The following is a 27569-nucleotide window of genomic DNA, read 5'->3' on the forward strand; positions in this document are numbered from 1 at the left end:
GTAAATGTTTATTTAGCCTTATTTAAATAAATATTTCATCCCCTCCATTAGTGCATAGCTTCCTTTATTCTCTACATTGGAGGTCCTTTGATGCATGAGAGATTATAGCACCTGCAAGGCCACAAAAAATGTTCTAACTTCTATTCACCATTAAAAGTACAGTTACATGTTGTTGTTTAATTAAAACAGGACAATTAAACCTTCCTCACATTAATTTCTAATTCTTTCTGTTTTTCAGCATTTGCCCGGTATTTGGAAGTTTGGTGGACGGTTTGCTGAGGTTTGGGAGAATGGAGAATGGAGAGAAGAAGATCAACAGGGGCGAGGAGGACGAAATGGTAAAAAAATCAATATTCATTTTCATTTTAAAATAGTGACTTAGATTTATTTAAACATAAAATAAACCAAAGCTGGTCAAGTCTTCGCAATCTCCTGTCGTACTTAAATTATTTGTGTTAAGTCAATAACACTCATGTCACAAGCACAAAAAATAAAATAAAAATAAAGGGCTTAATACTGACAAGGCATCTTATGGAATATTTCCTGACCATAGAGCTTTAGAGAATCTGCCCCAAGGAGAAATCTGAGAAAAAAATCTAATTGGTTTTTGCATTCTAGTATATTTTCAGTGGATCCTTATGGAAAGCCAAGTCCATTCTGACATATAGTGTCCGATTATCTAAAATTCATGGCATCATATATGAAAAACCACACGGAAGTTCACAGGGGCCATTTTCAGGTTATTTTCTCCAAGGGGGCTGCTCCTGTGATTTGCAAGAGACCTTCCATAGAAATTTATAGAGCTCACTGGGAAAGTAAACTTCACTGGGGAGAGATCGAAATTGTGAAGTTTCTGGGAACTTTTTGCAGACAGGAGGAAAGTCATCTCTTCTACATTGGAAGGCAATGTAAGCTATAACGGAGGACTTTCTGTATAAGCAAAGTCCAAGACGGGGTGTTATACATCCCCATACAGAAAACGGTTGCATACTTAAGACTGCGGATTACAATGGCCATTGCGATTACCATTGTTTATGAGCTTTTACCATTACTGTTGCCTGCATTGGATACTCCTATTAAGAAATGCAAGTTACTACACATGGAAGTAGGGGAGGTGGTAAAAAAGTGCACTAAGGAAGCCACTGCAGGAACAAGGTTTCCTTCACTTGCTACTATGCTGCTTACTCCTCTGCATGATTATATCAATGAGGAGCTATTCGCTATCTCTTTATCGGTTGCCTCTTCCTCAACTCCCTCCAGCGCAGGGGAGAATGTATGGAGATCACTACTGTTGAAGAATTTTATAAAGGTTACAAAAGATTGCTGGAATCGCTGATAGTATCAGAGTCTATGCAGTCGACAGAAGGTCTCACAAAAATATGATAGCTCCTCTCCTAACGGACTTGTCATGACAATAATACAATGCTCCATCACAAAGACTTTGAATCCGGAGCTAGCTCAGGTGCTGTGCACGAAGATGGTGGACCTTTTGGATGCGAACTTACACACCGTCTCTGGCAATAGACTGCTGCTCTGCCAAACAATGCCTTTCTGGTGTAGGACAAAGCAAATATGTTTGCAAATATCACAGACATTATCCTCGAATCCTAAGCGGAGCGGAACTGGCTGAAAACATATTTGACACGAGCAGTAAGGTTGCTCTAATGCTCTGTTTCTTTCTAATTATTGGGAACCTTACTGCATCACAAAGTGCATTGATAGCTTCTTATTATGTTTTTTTTTTTTAAGTTCAGTTGTGGCCCTGTATTAATACTGAGCTTAAATTGGTTATTTTAAATATTATTTAATTTCACCTATGTAGTTAATCATTTGTGATGATGGGTTTATAGAGCAGCCTCTTTATACTGGTAGTGATTAGTTAACCTTACGTATTTGTACTCTCTGAATTTAAATTGTATTCACTACTTAATATTAGTTAATTATGGCAGTAAATTATAACCCTGTCCGTTGGTAGTAATTGTGTATGTTTCATATTCTTAACATACTCTTAACATACGTCTGTACTCAGCATATTGTTTAATATTTTGTTCCTTAGGTCAATTTGCTCCCCTGATGCAAATGCTCATATTATATACCATTATGATTAAGACTAGTAAACGAAACCTCTCAGTGATAGCTTATTTAACTCCAGCATATTTGATCTATTGAGAGCAAAAGTCTGGCCAATGATATTGTCTGATTTCAATATATATCTGTTAAATATCCAATTGGGGCCATCTCAGTATTTATACGGAAGTCTTAGAGTTCTAGTTTGAATATAGTTTTGTTGTTCGTAATATACAAGAGTTTCTTAAATGCCTACAAGCAGTTTTTTTTTTACTTTTATAAACTTACTCAAGATTGAAGTGAAGGCTGCAATTGAGCTTCACTACAAAGTATAATTATCTAATTAGGCGTTGTTATATACTGAGGGGCAAGTTCTTCTAGTTCATACTTTAATTTATGTTTGGTTTTTATGTTTTGTTATATTATGATAAATTAAGAAGCACAGGCTGTGCTTAAAGGGCCATAATACCCAAATGTTTAAACAATTGAAAGTGATGCAGTATAGCTGTAAAAAGCTGACTAGAAAATATCTCCTGAACATCTCTATGTAAAAAAGAAAGATATTTTACCTCAAAAGTTTCTCATTAGCCACCTCCCATTGTAAAGGATTTCTAAGCAGCATATTCGTATGTCTGTCCTGGGACAGCTTAGGGAAGAGCCTCGTGCATTATTTCCCTATTCAGCTTACTATGAAATCTCATGAGAGTTAAGTCAAATCTCATGAGATCACAGTAAAAGAGTTCATGACCTCAGCACTGCTGATGCTGATTGGCTGCTGTTCATTTCTTCATTTTTTTTTTTTTTTAACCTGCAGCTGGGAGCAGCTGAGTATAACTTTTTACACAGAACTTACTCTGCTGAGCTGAGGAGATTGTGAGGTAAAATATCTTCCTTTTTTACATAGAGATGCTCAGTTGATATTTTCCTGTCAGCTTTTTACAGTTATACTGCATCAAGTGATTTAGCATATGAGTATTATGTCCCTTTAAGGTGGGATTTAAACATTCTCTTAAAGGGCCATGATACCCAAATGTAAATGAAGAAGCACAGGCTGTGCTTAAAGGGCCCTAATACCCAAATGTTTAAACACTTGAAAGTGATGCAGTATAGCTGTAAAAAGCTGACAGGAAAATTATCACCTGAACATCTCTATGTAAAAATGAAAGATATTTTACCTAAAAAAATTCCTCAGTAGCCACATCCCATTGTAAAGGACTTTTAAGCAGCAAATCAGTATGTCTGTCCCGGGACAGCAAAAGGAGCGAGCTTTCGTGCACTCTCATCTTATTTCCCTATTAAGTTTAAGGAAGTTTACTATGAAATCTCATGAGAGTTAAGTGAAATCTCATGAGATCACAGTAAAAGAGTTCATGACCTCAGCACTATTGATGCTGATTGGCTGCTGTTCATTTCTTAATTTTTTTTTTACCTGCAGCTGGGCAGCAGCTGAGTATAACATTTTACACAGAACTTACTCTGCTGAGCTGAGGAAATTGGGAGGTAAAATATCTTCCTTTTTTACATAGAGATGCTCAGGTGATATTTTCCTGTCAGCTTTTTACAGTTATACTGCATCAATTTCAAGTGATTTAGCATATGAGTATTATGTCCCTTTAATTGCTATCCTGGTCATTAAAATAGGTTGTATCATATACTCGTGCTAAGATTCTCTGTAATGTTTACTTTCACCTTTCCGTATTTGTATATGAACAAGTGCTCCACATTGTATAGTGTATAGCCCTTATGGATTTTGTTTGCAAATTCATACTTTAATGATATACTGTGCAAGGTTTATATTATTTCTCTAACCCATATGCACTTATCTTCTTAATATGCTCATACTTGTTTGTATGTACTTGTGCTTCTTTACCGTAGCTAGTACAAATCATATGACACTGTTTTCAGCAGTCCTACAATTGCCTCTCTTTTCATATACTTGTGTTTTTATATTAAGGTAATAGTGTTTTCTGCCTTTTGACACAATCTTGCCATCTTTCAGTTTGCAAGATAAAATATTTAGAAAATACGCCAGGCCATGGAGAGAACTTTTATTTACGCTTATAGAATGCCCATGTTCAGCCCACTAGCAGAGGCAGGGACTTCCATGATTCAGGTAGGGCATGTCATTTTAAACAAATTTCCAATTGACTTTTATCATCAAATTTGCTTTGTTCTCTTTGCATTCTTAGTTGAAAGCAAAACCTAGGTACGCTTATATGCTAATATCTTAGCCCTTGAAGGCAGCCTCTTATCTGAATGCTTTTGACAGTTTTTCACAGCTAGAGGGCTTTAGTTCATTTTTTTCTATATAGCTAACATTGAGCTCACGCCCTTGGAGTTACTTATGTGAGGTCACTGATTGCTAAACTGCAAGTCTTTCAAAAGAACTGAAATAAGGGGGCAATCTACAGAGGCTTAGATACAAGGTATAGTCATCTATGACTACGGCGTCAGCCGAAACACATAAGCTGTTACATTGTTGACTGGTTTGACTTTACACCCTGTGAGCCTGTCCTATGCGCATTTTATGTAGCTTTAATAAATTTTGTTTTTTTTTATGAAGATTGACCTTGTTCATACCTTTTTGGACTATTAGATACAAGGTAATCACAGAGGTAAAAAGTATATAAATATAACAGTGTTGGTTATACAAAATTTGGGGAATGGGTGATAAAGGGATTATCTTTTTAAACAATAACAATTCTGGAGTAAACTTTCCCTTTAAATATAAGGAACACCCCTTTGCAAGACACACTTTCTCAATGGAAGTCGAAAATAAACCAGAGAAGGAACTGTAATAATATATTACCATTAGCACACACCAGACCACGCTTGCATTCTATAGTGGTTACTCACATAAACTTTAGCTTTAATTAGCACTATCATGAATCACCCTGTATATGTATTAATAGTTCATACAACTCTCAAATAGAAATTGGTATTCCTTTTAATTCTTATATCATTTTCACATTTTTAAATATTATAACTTTCATCAAAGTGTTTTGTCTTCACTCTGGACAAGGAGTGGAGCTATTAAGGTCTTAGAACAAAACACAGTCAAGGTGTAATGTGCCTTCAGAGTTTTTCCTGAGGTTCCCAAACAGGACATTGTAGAGTTAAAGAGATATGGAACACTAACATTTTCTTTTGTGTTTCAGACAGAGCATACTAATTAAAAAAAAAAAAAAAAGCTTCCAATTTACTTCTAATATCAAATTAGTTTTGTTCCCATGGCATTCCTACCTAGGTAGGTATCTGGAGCACTACATGGTAGGAAATAGTGCGGACATCTAGTGCCCTTGCAAATGGCTAACATTCTTAAAAAACTGCTGCCATATAGTGCTCCAGACATGGGCCAACTACTGAACTTACGTCCCTGCTTTTCAACAAAAAATGCAAAGAGAATGAAGAAAATTGCTATTAGATGTAAATTAGAAAATTGTATAAAATTGCATGCTATATCTAAATCACACAAGGAAATTATTGGGTTTCATATCCCTTTAAACAGGACACATTCCAAGATTTCTTCATTCCTGTACAGCATTTTCCCTTACCACATCTAGGAAGTCTGTTCTGTGAACCAACCACTCTGCTTTGTACAGATTTGCCAGTATTTGTTCAGTACTCAATTCAGGTAACTAATCCACATAATTAAAGATATTTTTTTTTTATCTTTAAAGGGGTTAAACACAGGTAAGAGAGCTGCAAAGCGTGGCATTTTACATATGAAATTTTACCTAGGTGTTTAGTTTATATGTAACAATTAAGAACATAAAAAGAAAAGGGACAGTTGCCTATAATGGTAGTGCATTCTGTAAGAGGGGCTGCATTCAGTGCCTGACTTTGGGGCATTTTAGCACTAAGGACATTTTTCCCAGGGATATGGTGATCTTTGTATTTTTAAACCTTTGTTCAGTGCCTGTATATATACAATGTGCTTAAGCAGTTACTAGTCACACTTATATGCAAATGATAGAGCTTATGATTTCTATAGAGAAAGCAGCTCTATTGATATTTTTAAAATAAAAGCCCTTTTGGTTGGACACCATAAGGAATAATATTAGTGATATTATTTAATTCAGAGTCTTGAAACTTAAAGGGACATAAAACCAATTTTCCTTCCTAAGATAGGGAGAGTCCACGGCTTCATTCCTTACTGTTGGGAAATACAACACCTGGCCACCAGGAGGAGGCAAAGACACCCCAGCCAAGGGCTTAAATATCCCTCCCACTTTCTCATTACCCCAGTCATTCTTTGCTTTTCGTCACGTGGTGGCAGAGAAGTGTCAGAAGATTCGGAGAGTCCTGAAAAAGGGTATCTGCCCTTCGAGATAGGACTGGAGTTTTAAGTAGTCATGTCAACCTCTTTGTGAGAGTATTGATAAAAGTTAGAGTCTGGAGATGCAGGGAAAGTTTTTCTGCGAAACCATCCAGACTACTGCTAACAACTCCTAAGCAATCAGTGTTGACAAGTTTTTCTGCCTGCTTTCTCTCACTCAAGTCCATGTCAGGAGTGCTGATATAATACTGTCACAATTGAGAGGCTGTGTTCTCTTCCACAGCATGGATCCTGGAGGTAAGATCGTTTCAATTTTTACACATAAAACGCTATAACTGGGTCACAGTGTGGCTCCTTTATACCTTGATAGTATCCAGGGTTAATAACCTCTGAAGGGGGTTTATTGAACAGCTGGGGTTAATTAATCAGTGTATTAATTATTTACATGCTGCTTTGTGTGATTTTTTTCCTGGGCTGATAGACTGTGTGTTTTTGGCTGAAACAAACAGGTTTCACTTTTAAGTTTCACTTTCGTTTTTGAAAGTGTTGCACGGCTCCTATTACTTGCTGTACTTGTAATAACAGGGGAAGTACTGTCTTGCACTACATGTGACCAGGTGTGGTCTAAGTTCATTTCCTCCATTCCGGCTGAGACTTGAACCTGAGGAGAGCGTTTCCTCTGTTAACTGTCTGGGTCTAGGTGGTGATGAGTACCCTAGCCATTGGGAGTATAAAGGTTCAGTTTTCTATAATAAAGTTTTTATTTGTGTCCTCCTGTGGGTATAACCTGAGCTATGGAGGACTCTGACATGTTAGAAGGTACTCCTTCTGTACTAAATCATACCTGTTTATATTGTGAGGAGGCCGTGGTTTTCCCGCCTACTCAATTATGTCCCACATGCCTTAACACCGTTATAAAGTCTAAGAAGGGAGACAAGCCTGCTAAGGCTCTTAGTCCCTCTGAGCCGTCTGCCTCTCAGGACTCGGCATCCCGTGAGATTACTACCCTTGCTACATTATCCACTCCACATGCAGTTCCCGTAGCACATCTAATCCTCCATCCGGAGGGGCCCTTTTTCCTGCGGACTTTGCAGCGCAGTTACAAACGACTCTGTCTGCAGCCCTCAGTGCATTACCTCGCTCTAACAAACGCAAGAGAAAGCTTAAACATAGCTCTCCTGAGCCAGAGTCATCTAAATATTTATCGGATTTAACTATTATGTTCTAGTTATCCGATGATGAGTTAACCTCTGTAGCTTCAGAGGGTGAACTTTCTGGGTCGAAGTCCTTAGCGTCTATGCCTCCTGCTGCGGAGGAACCATCATTTAGATTTAAAATTGAGCACTTGCGTTTTTTATTAAGGAAGATTCTATCTACGTTAGAGGTTCCAGAGGCCACGCTGCCTGAAGAAACTATGATACCTAAATTGGACAGGGTTTACGAAGACAGGAAAGTTCCTTGGACTTTTCCTGTGCCGGTTTAGATGGCGAACATTATTAAGAACGAATGGGAAAGAATTGGTTCTTCCTTTTCCCCCTCGTCTACTTTTAAAAAGTTGTTCCCGTTCCTGGACTCTCAACTTGATTTGTGGGTTCCATTCCTAAGGTGGATGGTGCTATCTCTACGCTTGCTAAACGTACTAATATACCTCTTGAGGATAGTTCTTCATTCAGAGAGCCGATGGATAAGAAAATGGAAACCTTTCAGAGAAAGATGTTTCAACATACAGGATTTTTGTTTCAACCGGCGGCTGCAGTTACCACGGTTGCGGGAGTGGCTACCTACTGGTGCGACTCTTTGTCGGAACTCATTGAGGTGGAGTCTCCCCTTGAGGATATTCAAGACAGAATTAAAGCTCTGAGAATTGCTAATTCTTTTATCCGTGATGCGAACATGCAAATTATTCGCCTAAATGCAAAGGCCTCTGGCTTTGCGGTCCTAGCCCGCCAGGCGCTCTGGTTGAAGTCTTGGTCTGCGGATATGACTTCTATTCCAGACTCCTTTCTCTTCCCTTCAAGGGAAAGATTTTATTTTGTCCAGGCCTGAACTCCGTTATTTCTACGGTTACCGGAGGCAAGGGTGCCTTTCTACCGAGAGATAAGAAGAACAAGTCTAAGGGACGACAATCTTCTAATTTTCGTTCCTTTCGTTCTGACAAATCCCAACGACTATAATCCTCCTCCAAGCCCGAGCAACCCAAGAGTACTTGGAAGCCGGATCAGTCCTGGAATAATTCCAAGCAGAATAAGAAGCCCGGCGAAAACAAATCGACATGAAGGGGCAGCCCCCGATCCGGGATCGGCTTGTGTAGGGGACAGACTGTCTCTTTTTTCAGTTGCCTGGTTCAAGGACGTACAGGATCCGTGGGTCCTGGAGGTTGGTATCTCAGGGATACAAGATAGGCTTCAAATCTCATCCGCCAAGGGGCAGATTCCTTCTCTCGAATCTGTCTACCAGACAAGAAAAAAGAGATGCCTTTCTAGGGTGTGTTCGGGATCTATTCTCCTTTTGAGTTGTTGTCCCAGTGCCCATCGAAGAAAGAGGTTTGGGGTTTTGTTCAAACCTTTCCGTGGTCCCAAAGAAGGAGGGAACTTTCCACCTATTTCTGGACCTAAAGTGCTTAAAGAAATTTCTTAGTGTCCCTTCCTTCAAGATTGTCCATCTTTCCTTTAATTCAGGAAGGCCAGTTTATGACCACTATAGATCTGAAGGATGCTTACCTTCATGTTCCAATCCACAGGGAACGCTTTCAGTTTCTGAGGTTTGCATTCCAGGACCAGCACTTCCAGTTCATTGCCCTTCCATTTGGCCTAGCTACTGCTCCAAAAATCTTTATGAAGGTTCTGGGGGCTCTTCTAGCCGTTGCCAGACCTTAGGGTATTGCAGTAGCCCCATACTTGGACGATATTTTGGTGCAAGCACCATCCTTTCGTCTTGCGGAAGAATTCTCGGAGTCCCTTCTCAGTCTTCTTCCATCACATGGATGGAAGATAAACTTGGAAAAGAGTTCTCTTATCCCAAGTACCAGGGTGTAATTCCTAGGTACTATAATAGACTCCATATCCATGAGACATTGCAAGCTATCTTCGGCATGTCTTGCCCTCTGGACCTCCTTGAGTCCCTCTGTAGCTCAGTGTATGAAGGTGATTGGTATCATGGTGTCCTGCATGGACATCTTTCCTTTTGCCAGGTTCCGTCTCAGACCTTTACAACTGTGCATGCTGAGGCGGTGGAACGGTGATCATTCAGATCTGTCTCAACAGATTGTATTAAAGACAGCCGGTTGAGAGAATCGCTCTCTTGGTGGCGCTATCTAGATTATCTGTCCCGAGGGACACACTTCTTAAGACCAACCTTGGAGATTGTGACTACGGACTCAAACCTATCCAAATGGGGAGCTGTTTGCAGTGCCAGGAAGGCACAGGGGTTGTGGACTCAGGAGGAGTCTTCCCTCCCAATCAAAATTTTGGAACTACAGGCAATCTTCAAGGCTTTGAAGGCTTAGCCACTTCTGGGTTCGTCCCAGTTTATCAGATTCCAATCAGACAATATAACCTTGCTGGATTACATTAACCATCAGGGGGACGAGAAGTTCCTTGGGGATGAAGGAAGTATCTCAGATTCTGGAGTGGGCGGAGGCCCACAGCTGTTCACTGTCAGCGATCCACATTCCGGGTGTGGACAACTGGGAGGCAGATTTTCTCAGCAGGCAATCCTTCCATCCAGGGGAATGGTCTCTCCATCCCGAGGTGTTTGAAGAGATATGTAGCAAGTGGGGTATGGGTTACGCTGGAGATGGATCTCATGGCGTCCCGTCTCAATACTAATCTACCCAGGTACGGGTCGAGGGATCCCCAAGTGGATCTAATAGATGCACTAGCAGTGCCCTGGAGGTTGAAACTCATTTATCTTTTTGCTCCATTACCGCTTCTTCCTCGAGTGGTGGCCCGCATTAAGCACGAGTGGGTATCAGTAATCCTGATTGCTCCATCGTGGCCGCAAAGGACGTGATTCACAGATCTAGTGGGGGTGTTCTCATGATACAAGGTCCATTTGTTCATCAAAATCTAGATTCTCTGAGACTGAATGCGTGGAGATTTAACACTTAGCCAAGAGAGGTTTCTCTGAGAGTGTCATTGATACTCTTATTCAAGCTCGTAAACCAGTTACTCGGCCTATATACCACAAGGTGTGGAGGACCTACTTATTCTAGTGTGAAGAGCATGGTTTTTCCTGGCACAGAGTTAAGGTTGCCAGGATCTTTTTTCCAGGATGGGCTGGAGAAGGACCTTTCTGCTAGTTCCCCGAGGGGACAGATTTCCGCCCTGTCGGTTTTATTGCACAAGAGACTGGCTGAGCTTCCAGACGTGCAGTCGTTTGTTAAGGCTCTGATTAGGATTAGACCTGTGTTTAAATCTGGGGCTCCTCCTTGAAGCCTAAATCTTGTTCTTCAGGTTTTGCAACAGGTTCCGTTAGAGCCTCTGCATTCCGTTGACATTAAATTGTTATCTTGGAAGGTTCTCTTTTGCATCTCTGAGATCTCTGCTTTGCTATGTGAGCCCCCTTATCTGATTTTTATGCAGATAAGGCAGTTTTACATACTAAATTAGGTTTTCTTCCTAAGGTTGTGTCAGATCGCAACATCAATCAGGAGATTGTGGTTCCTACCTTGTGTCCTAATCCTCCTTCATCGAAGAAACGCTTACTTCACAATTTAGATGTGGTTCGCGCTTCGAAGTTCTATCTTCAGGCTACTAAGGAGTTTAGACAATCCTCCTCCTTGTTTGTTGTCTTTTCGTGGAAGCGTAAGAGGCTGAAAGCTACTTCGACTTCCCTATCTTTTTGATTAAGGAGTGTCATCCGTTTAGCTTACGAGACAGCGGGACATTGTCCTCCTAAGAGGATAACGGCTCATTTCACTAGAGCAGTGACTTCCTCTTGGGCCTTTAAGAACGAGGCGTCTATGGATCAGATTTGTAAGGCGGCTACCTGGTCCTCCTTACATACTTGTTAAAAATTTTACAAGTTTGATGTTTTTGCTTCGGCTGAAGCAGTTTTCGGGAGAAAAGTTTTGCAGGCTGTAGTGCCCTCAGAATAGGGTCTGCCTCTTCCTTTTTGTTCCCTCCCGTTATTCATTCAGTGTCCTCTGGAGCTTGGGTATAGTTTTCCCAACAGTAAGGAATGAAGCTGGGAACTCTCACTATCTTAGGAAGGAAAACATAATTTATACTTACCAGATAAATTCCTTTACTTCCGGATAGGGAGAGTCCACGGCCCCCGCCCGTTTTTCTTGTCTATGGGTGGTCTCCTATTATTTATTTTATACTTCTGGAACCATTTATACCCTAATGTTTCTCCTGCTTTTCCTTGTTCCCTCGGCAGAATGACTGGGGTAATGAGAAAGTGGGAGGGATATTTAAGCCTTTGGCTGGGGTTTCTTTGCCTTCTCCTGGTGGCCTGGTGTTGTATTTCCCAACAGTAAGGAATTAAGCCATGGACTCTTCCTATCCAGAAGAAAAGGAATTTATATGATAAGCATAAATTGTTTTTTTTTCTCTCTCATGGTTCAGACAGCCCATTAGTTTTCAAACCTGTCCTCAGGCCTCCCTAACAGGTCAGATTGTCAGGATTACCTTGGATGAGAGCATGTAATTTGACCTTGTTTACTAAGCAGCTGATTATTTCACCTGTTCTTTAGTATAGATATCCTCACAATCTAGGGAGGCCTAAGGACGGGTTTGAAAATCAGTGAGAGAGAGCATGCAAATGTATATAATGTTCCAATTTACTCCTGGTAGTCCAGGCCCCAATTCTATAGAAAAAGTTAACAATGCTAATTTTAGAACTTTCTATATTTTGTTTAGTAAAAAAAAAAGTTTTATGTCTGTGCATTTGGAGCTATTATACAAATTTCCTTTATTTTTTTAAAGCTCTTGAAGTGCACTGTCAAGTTCTCTTTCAGTTGTAAAATGGATCAATTCAGGAGTTTATTTGTGGGTATAACTGTGTTGAAAAAAGCATTTGTTTTCATTATTAAATGACTGAACCATTTTACTTTAAAGGGATATGAAATCATTTTTCTTTTTCTTTCATGATTCAGATAGAGCAGGCAATTTTTATCAACTTTCTAATTTATTCCTATTATTATTTTTTGTTTGTTCTCTTGGTATCTTTATTTTAAAAACAGGAATGTAAGCTTAAGAGCGGCCCATTTTTGGTTCATCACCCTTGGTAGCACTTGATGATTGGTGGCTACATTCAGCCACCAATCAGCAAGCGCTAATCAGGTGCAGAACCAAAAATGGGCCGTCTCCTAAGCTTACATTCCTGCTTTTCAAATAAAGATACCAAGAGAACGAAGAAAAATTTATAATAGAATACATTAGAAAGTTACTTAAAAGTGCATTCTCTACCTGAATTATGAAAGAAATAAAAATTGTGTTTCATATCCCTTTAATTAATGTACAGAATATATTTTGGTTCATCATCCTTGGTAGTGCTTGATGATTGGTGGCTACATTTAGCCACCAATCATCAAGCGCTAATCAGGTGCTGAACCAAAAATGGGCCGTCTCCAAAGCTTACATTCCTGCTTTTCAAATAAAGATACCAAGAGAACGAAGACAAATTTATCATAGGAATACATTAGAAAGTTGCTTAAAAGTGCATGCTCTACCTGAATCATGAAAGAAAAAAAAAATGTGTTTCATATCCCTTTAATTAATCTACAGAATATATATTGGCGGTGGCTAACAATATGCTGTTGTGTGACTAGTACCTCTCTACTGATTGAACACAGGACAGATAAAAAGCAATGCTTTTTATGTTTGTTTAATTATTTTTAATTGCAGCTTGAGTTGTTGATGTAATTGCTCTAGTAAAAACATTAGCACACACACTTATACGGTCTGGTTATATATTATATTACTGGATGTGTTTGTCATGTTCATTTAATATGGTGGCAATGTATATATCTTTCACATCACCCAAATCTGCTATAAGAAATGACAGGGATATCCTGCATTTAGAAGTAATTAGAAATTAAGCTAAAGTCACGTTCCAACTTAAAGTACAAAGAACTTCCTGGATTTGAAAGAAAGGGAATGCCTCTTTTAGATATTTTTTAATAGTCTCACTAGGTTGCAAAACTAGAAGGGGAAAAAGGAACGTGTTGTTTTAGAGTTGCGGCTAATAAACAATTCCATTCTTATGATCTTGTGTTTTGGCTTAACTATTTTAAGAAACTTACGCCCGTAAAGCCAGGGATTTTAAAGGGCCATAATAATGGAAAATAAAAATGTTAATTTTTTCTTCTTCTGGGCTCTCCTTTGACTTCTATAGGAAATATTTGGTTAGCGCATGTCGGGTTTTGCTTGTACTCCAGCCTTTTACTTTCATCTTGTAATACCCACACAACCCCACACGCACAAAAATATTACTTCTATCGAAGCTTACGCTCAAACAAAATCGCTTAATAGCATGCCTCTTGTAATCTGGCCCATTGAATTGGGGTGTTGTTGGTCTTAAAATTACATTCTCTAACAAATTAGAGCATGTAATTTTTTTTTTTAAAGGTGCTGAGAGTCCAAAAAAATCCTTACCGTTGGGAATTCATCACCTTACCACCTTGTGGAGGTAAAGACACCCTACATTAAAAGCTTTAATATCTCTCTTCCTGTCCCCTCCCAGTATTTCTTTGCCTAGTCAAGGAGTGAGGCAAAGACTGAGGTACTCTGTATTAATTGGATTTTAACCCCAATTCTCCCTCAATAGATAGTTCCTAGAAGAGAGAGAAATAGGAGTGTACTTGGCTGTGCGTTGTAAATCTTCTCTTTGGAGTTGTGGTCACAAGCCTGCCACGGTTGTCTCTGGAAAGTTCCCTAAGCCTCCTCCTGTTTGGCCATACTGATGTACTCTCTCAGTATATCCTCCATTGTTAGTTACAGTGCAGGATGGGCTCTCTACAGTATATTCAGGATTCTTAACAGTGGAGGGGGTATCATGTGGGTAAGTGCCTGCATGTCTTCAATGCCCATACACTATCAGTAGGTACATACTCATATGTACATCATAGAGCAGGAAGTTTTTGTTTTTTTTGTGTTCAAAATAATTTTATTGAAAAAAACGAATTGTACAAAATATTCAAAGTACTGTGCTTTTCATTGTACATTTAAACTGCTGGCAACCAGTGCCTTATACAATTCTGTTTTGTTGCTGCTTAATGTCCATATACAGTCGTTCCAGAATGGTGTCAATTATCAGCTTCCATGTGGGCGCTCTGACCCATACAGTGTTGTAAACGGATATTATAAAAACATATAGATCGAAGGTTACATAAATGGTTCTCAAACATCGTTATATGATGTGGCAAGTGTATTTACCTTGTTATTTGAATGGTAAGATTCCTCTCGGTTACTTTACAGGTGTGGTGTTGCGGGCAATATAGGAGTGTTTGTTTCTCAGTGTTTTGGTGCTACTAGTTGAAGTGCACTACTCTGGGAAAAGTTTGGATTCAGTCCACTGCTCTAACATGAGTTTGTGTATGTCTGCTGTCCATTGTTGGATGTGGTGATATCTTTCTAAATGGATCAGGGTGTCTACTTGCCGTTTCCACTCCTCTACTGTTGGAACTGTCCACGACTTCCAATGCTTCAGAATTAGCATTTTAGCACTATTTAACATAACCAACATCAAGGCTCTATTTGGTTTATACTCGAGTTTAGGTAGTGATAAGTACAATAGTGTTTTGGGGCTGTTCTGTAGTGGTTTCCCTATTGTGTACTCTATGTGGTCAAGAATCCCCACCCAGTATGTGTCTAGCTTAGGGCAGTCCCACCAAATGTGTGTAGGTGTTCCGTCCCTTCCGCAGTCTCTCCAACACTTACCCGAGGCTGATTTATAAATGCGCTGTAACCTACTGGGGGTGAGGTACCTCCTGGATAAAAAATTGTAGCTGGATTCTTGTATTTTTGTAGAGATTGAGGTGCTTTTTGTGATCTGGAATGTTACCTGCCAATCTTGGTTCTTTATTTCAGTTTGTAATTCCTTTTCCGAGGCTTTAGTGTATGAAGGAAGGGTATGTGTGTCCTCTACTAGCTGGAATTTGTATGATAATGATATTGCATGTGCAGTAGGGGTATTTCGCAGACATATATTTTCAAATGGGGCCACTTGTCTTGTCGCAAGAAAGTGATTGAGTTGAGAGTGAATCATGTTTATGTCTGGCATAATTTCTTTTATCTCACTAAGTGGCTTAAGCCTGCTCCCTTCAATTAGTGCTGCAAGTGTCCAGTCCTTAAAGGGTGTTTTTTGACTTAGCTCTTTCTCTTTATGGTTCCATGGCACTGTAAGATTTTGGTAGGTAGGTGTCAGTAGGGATTATTTTTAGGATATATTCGTCGAAATGTATAGGATCTTGTCCCAATTTGCGTAGAAGTCTATGAATAATGGGTAGGTTGAAGTTACTATTGGTCTATCTTTCACTGAGATCCAGGCCTTTAGGCCAGCATTTCTCGTGGGTAGTTTTTTTTTTTACTGAACTCTGTCATGGTTGAGCAACCTGTTCAGTACACTTACTGTGTGTTTAATAGAGGCTATCAGGAACATTGTTATATGTCCCTCATAGCCGGCATACAGCAGGATGGCATCTCAGTTGGGCTATCATCCATACAAATAATAGACTGTTTCATGTTAGTAATATGTGTTTGTTATGTGCACACTTTATTTGGCAAATAGAGTTACATTTCATTGTTTGGTCCCTTTATATGTCTGCTCCGGTTACAAGGTGCCAGATCTAGCATTTTTCTCAGAGCAAAGTACTGTAGCTTGCTGGTTAGCATTCCAGCCAATTAAGCAAAAGGCTATGAGTTTGTCTTTTGTGTCCCAACATTTAGCGCAAGCTTTTTTTCTCCGGAGGGGAGATTTTCAATAGGTATTTCCTGCATTGATTTTGCGCTCTAGCTACTCTTTTACGTGGATTTTAAGTCTTCCTACAGCACGTTAATTTTGTCCACTCTCTCCCTACTCCGTGTTTATTTCTCTGGTGGCCATGCTACTCTTCAGTCTCGCCTGTCCTCTGTAAGGAGCGCAACACTGGAAGGGGTGAGTTTCCTTTACCGTGAGCAGAGGGGTGGCTTTTTTCAAGGTTTTCCTTTCCATACAAGGTCACAGCATTTGTTATCTAGTAAGACATATTTGACCTTTATTGGTAGTTCAGTGGTTTATGCCATGTTTGTGTGCACTTCTGTACTGTACCATCACTATTTGTGAAAAGCTTTACTGGGTCATTTTTTTTATTAAGAACAGTTTTATTATTCTTATGTTATGGTGCACACTATAGATATTGCTTCTGTGTAGTCATTCAGAATATAGGCTCTATGGTTTTATTTTTGTCTAACCAGCATCTGTATGCATTAGTGTGTTAGCTGCTGGTTTGTTAAAACTGATATTTTAATTCACTCAGTGTGAGAGTGCGCATTACTGTAATGGTACTGCATATTGCTGTGTATATAGTTTAGTATTGTTTTGTAGCATATTCTTTTCAACTATATTTCTATAATTCAGACGGTTTACTATATTAGAACCAGCTGTAGTGGTTCTATGATTAGCTTAGCTGCCTAGCAGGCAGAAGGTTTGCAGTTTGAAACCATCTACATCCACTGGTATCTTGAATGTGCTTTCAAATATAAATTTTAATTCTACTGCACATTGTTAGATGTTAAGTTCAGTACTTTACCTTGCTGATATTTTTTTTCTACCGTCAATATTTCTGTAATCAGTGTCGATTACCCAATTTTCACAATGAAGACTTTTTAGTAGACTTCTTCCCAGTCCAGTTTTTCTTGTGGATGATTTTAAATTTTCTTACAGGAAAAACCTATTTCTCCAACATAGGTGTGTCCGGTCCACGGCGTCATCCTTACTTGTGGGATATTCTCTTCCCCAGCAGGAAATGGCAAAGAGCCCAGCAAAGCTGGTCACATGATCCCTCCTAGGCTCCGCCTTCCCCAGTCATTCTCTTTGCCGTTGTACAGGCAACATCTCCACGGAGATGGCTTAGAGTTTTTTGGTGTTTAACTGTAGTTTTTATTATTCAATCAAGAGTTTGTTATTTTAAAATAGTGCTGGTATGTACTATTTACTCTGAAACAGAAAAGAGATGAAGATTTCTGTTTGTAAGAGGAAAATGATTTTAGCAACCGTTACTAAAATCGATGGCTGTTTCCACACAGGACTGTTGAGAGGAATTAACTTCAGTTGGGGGAAACAGTGAGCAGACTTTTGCTGCTTGAGGTATGACACATTTCTAACAAGATGATGTAATGCTGGAAGCTGTCATTTTCCCTATGGGATCCGGTAAGCCATTTTTATTACATAAAGAAAAAAAGGGCTTCACAAGGGCTTTTAAGACTGTAGACATTTTCTGGGCTAAAACGATTGATATATAAGCATATTTTATACCTCATAGCTTTGAGGAATTATTTTATTCTTGGGAATTATGTAAAATAACCGGCAGGCACTGTATTGGACACCTTATTCTTTAGGGGCTTTCCCTAATCATAGGCAGAGCCTCATTTTCGCGCCTCTATTGCGCACTTGTTTTTGGGAAGCATGACATGCAGATGCATGTGTGAGGAGCTCTGATACATAGAAAAGACTTTCTGAAGGCGTCATTTGGTATCGTATTCCCCTTTGGGCTTGGTTGGGTCTCAGCAAAGCAGATACCAGGGACTGTAAAGGGGTTAAATATAAAAACGGCTCCGGTTCCGTTATTTTAAGGGTTAAAGCTTTCAAATTTGGTGTGCAATACTTTTAAGGCTTTAAGACACTGTGGTGAAATTTTGGTGAATTTTGAACAATTCCTTCATACTTTTTCACATTTGCAGTAATAAAGTGTGTTCAGTTTAAAATTTAAAGTGACAGTAACGGTTTTATTTTAAAACGTTTTTTGTACTTTGTTATCAAGTTTATGCCTGTTTAACATGTCTGAACTACCAGATAGACTGTGTTCTGTATGTGGGGAAGCCAAGGTTCCTTCTCATTTAAATAGATGTGATTTATGTGACACAAAATTTAGAGAAAATGATGCCCAAGATGATTCCTCAAGTGAGGGGAGTAAGCATGGTACTGCATCATCCCCTCCTTCGTCTACACCAGTCTTGCCCACACAGGAGGCCCCTAGTACATCTAGTGCGCCAATACTCCTTACTATGCAACAATTAACGGCTGTAATGGATAATTCTATCAAAAACATTTTAGCCAAAATGCCCACTTATCAGCGAAAGCGCGACTGCTCTGTTTTAGAAAATACTGAAGAGCATGAGGACGCTGATGATATTGGTTCTGAAGTGCCCCTACACCAGTCTGAGGGGGCCAGGGAGGTTTTGTCTGAGGGAGAAATTTCAGATTCAGGGAAAATTTCTCAACAAGCTGAACCTGATGTGATTACCTTTAAATTTAAATTGGAACATCTCCGCGTCCTGCTTAAGGAGGTGTTATCTACTCTGGATGATTGTGAGAATTTGGTCATTCCAGAGAAATTATGTAAAATGGACAAGTTCCTAGAAGTCCCGGGGCCCCCCGAAGCTTTTCCTATACCCAAGCGGGTGGCGGACATTGTAAATAAAGAATGGGAAAGGCCCGGCATACCTTTCGTCCCTCCCCCTATATTTAAGAAATTGTTTCCTATGGTCGACCCCAGAAAGGACTTATGGCAGACAGTCCCCAAGGTCGAGGGGGCGGTTTCTACTCTAAACAAACGCACCACTATACCCATAGAAGATAGTTGTGCTTTCAAAGATCCTATGGATAAAAAATTAGAGGGTTTGCTTAAAAAGATGTTTGTTCAGCAAGGTTACCTTCTACAACCAATTTCATGCATTGTTCCTGTCACTACAGCAGCGTGTTTCTGGTTCGATGAACTAGAAAAGGCGCTCAATAAAGATTCTTCTTATGAGGAGATTTTGGACAGAATTCATGCTCTCAAATTGGCTAACTCTTTCACCCTAGACGCCACTTTGCAATTGGCTAGATTAGCGGCGAAAAATTCTGGGTTTGCTATTGTGGCGCGCAGAGCGCTTTGGCTAAAATCTTGGTCAGCGGATGCGTCTTCCAAGAACAAATTGCTTAACATTCCTTTCAAGGGGAAAACGCTGTTTGGTCCTGACTTGAAAGAGATTATTTCTGATATCACTGGGGGCAAGGGCCACGCCCTTCCTCAGGATAGGTCTTTCAAGGCCAAAAATAAACCTAATTTTCGTCCCTTTCGCAGAAACGGACCAGCCCCAAGTGCTACGTCCTCTAAGCAAGAGGGTAATACTTCTCAAGCCAAGCCAGCCTGGAGGCCAATGCAAGGCTGGAACAAAGGTAAGCAGGCCAAGAAACCTGCCACTGCTACCAAGACAGCATGAGATGTTGGCCCCCGATCCGGGACCGGATCTGGTGGGGGGCAGACTCTCTCTCTTCGCTCAGGCTTGGGCAAGAGATGTTCTGGATCCTTGGGCACTAGAAATAGTCTCCCAAGGTTATCTTCTGGAATTCAAGGGGCTTCCCCCAAGGGGGAGGTTCCACAGGTCTCAATTGTCTTCAGACCACATAAAAAAACAGGCATTCTTACAGTGTGTAGAAGACCTGTTAAAAATGGGAGTGATTCATCCTGTTCCATTAGGAGAACAAGGGATGGGGTTCTACTCCAATCTGTTCGTAGTTCCCAAAAAAGAGGGAACATTCAGACCAATCTTAGATCTCAAGATCCTAAACAAGTTTCTCAAGGTTCCATCGTTCAAAATGGAAACCATTCGAACAATTCTTCCTTCCATCCAGGAAGGTCAATTCATGACCACGGTGGATTTAAAGGATGCGTATCTACATATTCCTATCCACAAGGAACATCATCGGTTCCTAAGGTTCGCATTTCTGGACAAGCATTACCAGTTTGTGGCACTTCCGTTCGGATTAGCCACTGCTCCAAGAATTTTCACAAAGGTACTAGGGTCCCTTCTAGCGGTGCTAAGACCAAGGGGCATTGCAGTAGTACCTTACTTGGACGACATACTGATTCAAGCGTCGTCCCTTCCACAAGCAAAGGCTCACACGGACATTGTCCTGGCCTTTCTCAGATCTCACGGGTGGAAAGTGAACGTAGAAAAAAGTTCTCTATCTCCGTCAACAAGGGTTCCCTTCTTGGGAACAATAATAGACTCCTTAGAAATGAGGATTTTTCTGACAGAGGCCAGAAAATCAAAACTTCTAAACTCTTGTCAAATACTTCATTCTGTTCCTCTTCCTTCCATAGCGCAGTGCATGGAAGTTATAGGTTTGATGGTAGCGGCAATGGACATAGTTCCTTTTGCGCGAATTCATCTAAGACCATTACAACTGTGCATGCTCAGTCAGTGGAATGGGGACTATACAGACTTGTCTCCGACGATACAAGTAGATCAGAGGACCAGAGATTCACTCCGTTGGTGGCTGTCCCTGGACAACCTGTCACAGGGGATGAGCTTCCGCAGACCAGAGTGGGTCATTGTCACGACCGACGCCAGTCTGGTGGGCTGGGGCGCGGTCTGGGGACCCCTGAAAGCTCAGGGTCTTTGGTCTCGGGAAGAATCTCTTCTCCCGATAAATATTCTGGAACTGAGAGCGATATTCAATGCTCTCAAGGCTTGGCCTCAGCTAGCAAAGGCCAAGTTCATACGGTTTCAATCAGACAACATGACGACTGTTGCGTACATCAACCATCAGGGGGGAACAAGGAGTTCCCTGGCGATGGAAGAAGTGACCAAAATCATTCAATGGGCGGAGACTCACTCCTGCCACTTGTCTGCAATCCACATCCCAGGAGTGGAAAATTGGGAAGCGGATTTTCTGAGTCGTCAGACATTTCATCCGGGGGAGTGGGAACTCCATCCGGAAATCTTTGCCCAAATTACTCAATTGTGGGGCATTCCAGACATGGATCTGATGGCCTCTCGTCAGAACTTCAAGGTTCCTTGCTACGGGTCCAGATCCAGGGATCCCAAGGCGACTCTAGTAGATGCACTAGTAGCACCTTGGACCTTCAAACTAGCTTATGTATTCCCGCCGTTTCCTCTCATCCCCAGGCTGGTAGCCAGGATCAATCAGGAGAGGGCATCGGTGATCTTGATAGCTCCTGCGTGGCCACGCAGGACTTGGTATGCAGACCTGGTGAATATGTCATCGGCTCCACCATGGAAGCTACCTTTGAGACGAGACCTTCTTGTTCAAGGTCCGTTCGAACATCCGAATCTGGTCTCACTCCAACTGACTGCTTGGAGATTGAACGCTTGATCTTATCAAAGCGAGGGTTCTCAGATTCTGTCATTGATACTCTTGTTCAGGCCAGAAAGCCTGTAACTAGAAAAATCTACCACAAAATATGGAAAAAATATATCTGTTGGTGTGAATCTAAAGGATTCCCTTGGGACAAGGTAAAAATTCCTAAGATTCTATCCTTTCTTCAAGAAGGTTTGGAGAAAGGATTATCTGCAAGTTCTTTGAAGGGACAGATTTCTGCCTTGTCTGTGTTACTTCACAAAAAGCTGGCAGCTGTGCCAGATGTTCAAGCCTTTGTTCAGGCTCTGGTTAGAATCAAGCCTGTTTACAAACCTTTGACTCCTCCTTGGAGTCTCAATTTAGTTCTTTCAGTTCTTCAGGGGGTTCCGTTTGAACCCTTACATTCCGTTGATATTAAGTTATTATCTTGGAAAGTTTTGTTTTTGGTTGCAATTTCTTCTGCTAGAAGAGTTTCAGAATTATCTGCTCTGCAGTGTTCTCCTCCTTATCTGGTGTTCCATGCAGATAAGGTGGTTTTGCGTACTAAACCTGGTTTTCTTCCGAAAGTTGTTTCTAACAAAAACATTAACCAGGAGATAGTCGTGCCTTCTTTGTGTCCGAATCCAGTTTCAAAGAAGGAACGTTTGTTGCACAATTTGGATGTAGTTCGTGCTCTAAAATTCTATTTAGATGCTACAAAGGATTTTAGACAAACATCTTCCTTGTTTGTTGTTTATTCTGGTAAAAGGAGAGGTCAAAAAGCAACTTCTACCTCTCTCTCTTTTTGGATTAAAAGCATCATCAGATTGGCTTACGAGACTGCCGGACGGCAGCCTCCTGAAAGAATCACAGCTCATTCCACTAGGGCTGTGGCTTCCACATGGGCCTTCAAGAACGAGGCTTCTGTTGATCAGATATGTAAGGCAGCGACTTGGTCTTCACTGCACACTTTTACTAAATTTTACAAATTTGATACTTTTGCTTCTTCTGAGGCTATTTTTGGGAGAAAGGTTTTGCAAGCCGTGGTGCCTTCCATCTAGGTGACCTGATTTGCTCCCTCCCTTCATCCGTGTCCTAAAGCTTTGGTATTGGTTCCCACAAGTAAGGATGACGCCGTGGACCGGACACACCTATGTTGGAGAAAACAGAATTTATGTTTACCTGATAAATTACTTTCTCCAACGGTGTGTCCGGTCCACGGCCCGCCCTGGTTTTTTAATCAGGTCTGATAATTTATTTTCTTTAACTACAGTCACCACGGTATCATATGATTTCTCCTATGCAAATATTCCTCCTTTACGTCGGTCGAATGACTGGGGAAGGCGGAGCCTAGGAGGGATCATGTGACCAGCTTTGCTGGGCTCTTTGCCATTTCCTGTTGGGGAAGAGAATATCCCACAAGTAAGGATGACGCCGTGGACCGGACACACCGTTGGAGAAAGTAATTTATCAGGTAAACATAAATTCTGTTTTCCACGGGCGCCAGCCTTTTTGCATTTGAGTAAGGCATAGAGATTAAGGGTATCAAGGAGTTGGTACCCTCCCTAGGTGAGGTAACTTTTATATATCTTACTCTACGTGGAACCTTTGGAGGTATTTCAGGCTTAGTCGGTCCTTTAACCTGTTTCTTTTCTGTATAATCAGTTCCACATATTTATCTGAGGTCTCAGACAACCATTATGACTTGGTGAGTATCAAATAGGTGAGGTTTTCATCGATTTTCTTTGCTCAAGTGTTAGTCTCAGAAGACATTGGGTGCTGATCCACTTTTTACTGTTTATCGCTTCTTGGGTTGACTCTAACAGTGTTTAGGCCTGTTATCTAAGGATATTTTCTTTCACAAGGTCTTCTAGCTCTTACGTATCTGCCTGGAGTTTGAGTGTTTAACTTGACTGTATCTAAGAAGTTTTCTCTAGGTGTGGTTGGTGGATCTTCTTAGTGTTCAACTAGGGATTATTCACAGTGTGATGTTCAGATTTCCCGAATCGGATTCTGGAGGGCTAAAATATTATTAGTTTTTTCAGCCAGTGCTTTCAAAGATTTCTTTCTGCGTCTTGTTAACTGGAAGACCAAAAAAGGCTGTCTGAAAGTAATCAGACATTTGTTCCAGCTCTGGTTATTTTCAGTCCTGTTGTTAACTTTCCTTTTGTGTTTTCTCCCATTGAATCTTAATTTGGGTTCTAAAGGATTTTTTTTTTTGTACTTTCAATCGTTTAAACTTAGATTCTTATCTGCCATATTATTCAGTGTGCTTATCACGCCTCCTGAAAGTAGTCCGGGCATTTTAACTTTTAAAGTTTGTGTTTTTCCGGCTACTGGAGTCTTTGAGTAGTCTTCTAGTTACTTTATTTTCTGGAGAACGTAAGGGCCGAAGTGCATACATTTTTTTTACTGTAGCTTTATGGTTGAGGCGTCTATTCTCTTGTGGAAGCGGTTCAGTTTCCTTCCCTCTTTGTGTATTTCAGCTCATTTGGTGTATGTTACGTCATATCATTGTTTGATATTTGTCTCGGTTGAAGTAACTTTTGGTTGGTAGGTCCTATAGTTCATGGTAAATAGGTGCCTGCCTTCTTTTTTTTTTTTTGTCCCACCCTCTTTTAGTGGACTCTGCTTGGATATTAGTTCCAGACAGTAAGGAATTTTGTGGACTCTCACCACCATTAGAAAGAAAACATAAATTATGCTTTACCTGATAAATTAATTTCTTTCTTGGTGGTGAGAGTTCATGACCTAGCCCAGTCTGTTTATGGTGGCAGTTCTAGTTTGCTCCTCTTTACCCTACTATTTTCCTTTCTTATTCTTCCTGTTCTTGGCTATACGAAATACTGGGAGGGAACAAGAAGTGAGAGAGATATTAAAGCTTTTACTGTAGGGTGTCTTTGCCTCCTCCTGGTGGCCAGGTGATGAATTCCCAACAGTAAGGAATTTTGTGGACTCTCACCACCAAGAAATAATTTATGCTTACCTGATAAATGTATTTCTATTTGTTCCATTATTATGATCCTTGAACACTATAATAAGCAAAGTATTTATTTCTGTTTATTAAATGGATTCATATTGTTGTATTTTGTTCTAAATAAAATCACTGTGATGCATAGCCCTGTTAATGTATGTCTAAATGTTTAAAAGTGTTGTAATTTTTTCATGGCAATGCATACTTTATGGGAACTACATAACTCATAGATAATATTGACCGGTTGTGACCACATACACTTAAGTTTAGTAAAATGTATTGCAAAATTGTACGTTTCATTTTCCTTGTTTACATTCCTTCTCTTGGGTGACACTGCTTTTTAAAGAGATGTGAAACTGAAATATAAAAGTAGCCTATTTTGTCCCAAGCATATTGTTGGTTAATTAAATAATTAATTTGTAAATATTTTTATTTTAATCCGGCTAAGGTACCAATCAGAGACTGAGTTTCCAGAGTGGCTCCATAGGGTGTGCAGGAGGTGCTGGCTAGGGATTAAATTAAAGGCAATTAATTATTTATTTTAATATAAATATATATGGAATTTATGTATATCGGTATGGTAGAGATACATTACTCCATTTGCATACCTTCTTCAAGATTGTTATTCAAGTATTACTTTGCTTAAAGAGATATGAAACCAAATTTTTTTCTTTCATGATTCAGATAGAGCATGCTATTTTAAGCAACTTTCTAATTTACTCTTATTATCAATTTTTCTTTGTTCTCTTGGTATCTTTATATGAAAAGTAGGAATGTAACTTTGGAGCCAACCCATTTTTGGTTCTGCATCCTGGGTAGCGCTTGCTGATTGGTGGCTCCTAAGCTTATATTCCTGCTTTTCAAATAAAGATACTAAGAGAACAAAGAAAAATTGATAATAGGAATAAAATAGGAAGTTGCTTAAAATTGCATGCTCTGTCTGAATCATTAAAGAAATAATGTGGGTTTCATATCCCTTTTAAAGTACCTTCTTATTAAACAAAAATAGTGCATTGCATTATATGCATTTCTATGGAAATGCAGACTTTTAAAGCAAACCATGTTCTTGTTACATCTAAGTTGCATCAGTAATAACAGTTGCCTATTCACACCTTGTTTATAAAAGTTTAATTGGCTTTGTTTTGGAATATTGATATAATAGTGTCACATCTTGTACAATTAAGATGTGATGCATTTGGTACAATTTACAGTATATTAAGTGTCACCTTCAGTTATTGAAACACATTTTTTACTGCTTATTGTTTGTTTCCATGCAGGAGATTTATGGTTATAATCTGTGCCGTTGGAAACTGGCTCTAGTTGCTGTTGGTGTGATCTGCACTGGTGGCTTCCTTCTCCTCCTCCTGTACTGGATGCCTAAGTGGCGTGTGAAGGGAACATGCACTCTGACAACACTGAAAGACTGTGACGTTGTGCTTCTGAGAACAACTGTAAGTCTGTAAGCTGCCTGCGTAACTAGACCTGGCTGGAACAGGTAGCTGTGTGTACACAATAAACACTACTCACTTGCAAGCAACATACCTGATGTAACCAGTTTTCACAAAGCTCTTAATTGCAGCATTTACAGTATATCCAGACCTTGTTTACAAGCACTGTTCTGCTCCGTCAGATTGTTTTGTTTTCTAGGGTCACGTTTATATGACCACTCCACAGTACTTTGTGGATGTTGTATAATAGGACTAAAGTTACAATCTGCCCCCCTTTTTTTTTTCTTTACCTTTGAACTTTTATTGACTTATTGCATAATCATTAGGGTAAAAAGTAGGATACAAGCTAGAAAAGAAGAAGCTGCCTGGCTATAGCAGAGAAGCTTGACATCTGTGATTTATTTACATTAGTATACACAGAAATGTTATAATAAAGTGCTAGATTACAAGTGCTGCGGTAAATATATTTTTTGCGTTAGCGAAAACATCGCTAGCGTTAAGCTTTTTGTGCTTCTCGGGTTCCGCTGGTATTACAAGTTGAAAAAAACATACTTATTTTGCACAAAAATCCTAAGCAGTTATCTTGTGCGCGTGCATGTGTTCCCCCATAGAAATCGATGGAAACAAAAAAAGTTGAAAAAACCCTACTTGCACGAACAACCTCCCCCCCCAAAAAAATAGCACCCTTCCATAAGCCTTTAACCTAAAAAACCCTAATCCACCATCCCCCCACATCACAAACACTAAATAAAACTATTAACCCCTAAACCTCCATCCCTCCCCAAATCGCAAAGTACCTAAACTATTAACCCCTAAACCGCTATCCCCCCCACATCGCAAAGTTATAAAGTAACATCTAAACCGACCTAACCTAACACTTTCAAATTCAAATCAGCCAATAGAATGAAAGGAAAAAGCTTTAATTCTATTAACTGATTTGAATATGAAGATTCAAATCAGCCAATAGGTATGCAATGGTATCCCTATATTAAAGGGGTACATCGCATTCACTAATCAGTGTGCGGCTGGATACCACATGAAGAGGACCTCCGTGTTGAAGGTCTGAAGAGGACCACCAATACCGCCAACCTCGCCCCGCAAATGGGTTGAAGTTAGAAGATGGACCTCCGTCGGGATGAAGATGGAGCACTGCGATAAAGATGGAGTGGCGCCCATCATCATCATCGGTGAGTACCAACTTTGGGGTTAGGGTTAGTGATATATATATTTTTTTCCCCTAAGATATGGTGAGTCCACAGCTTAATCATTTACTGTTGGGAATATCACTCCTGGCCAGCAGGAGGACGCAAAGAGCACCACAGCCAAGCTGTTAACCCCTTAATGACCACAGCACTTTTCCATTTTCTGTCCGTTTGAGACCAAGGCTATTTTTACATTTCTGCGGTGTTTGTGTTTAGCTGTAATTTTCCTCTTACTCATTTACTGTACCCACACATATTATATACCGTTTTTCTCGCCATTAAATGGACTTTCTAAAGATACCATTATTTTTATCATATCTTATCAT

At 40.0% G+C, this 27569-nt stretch overlaps 1 protein-coding gene across 1 annotated transcript in view; it reads left to right on the plus strand.

Annotated features, from left to right (window-relative positions):
* The window catches only part of ATP13A3 (ATPase 13A3), a gene marked incomplete in the record, with an annotated part of 582093 nt that overhangs the window by 111606 nt on the left and 442918 nt on the right, over window positions 1-27569 (plus strand). The window contains 2 exon segments of the mRNA XM_053710208.1: window positions 239-338; window positions 25871-26044. Coding sequence (XP_053566183.1) covers window positions 291-338; window positions 25871-26044 — 222 coding nt within the window.

The sequence above is a fragment of the Bombina bombina genome, chromosome 4 (genome assembly GCF_027579735.1).
Source record: "Bombina bombina isolate aBomBom1 chromosome 4, aBomBom1.pri, whole genome shotgun sequence".
Lineage (NCBI taxonomy): Eukaryota > Metazoa > Chordata > Amphibia > Anura > Bombinatoridae > Bombina > Bombina bombina.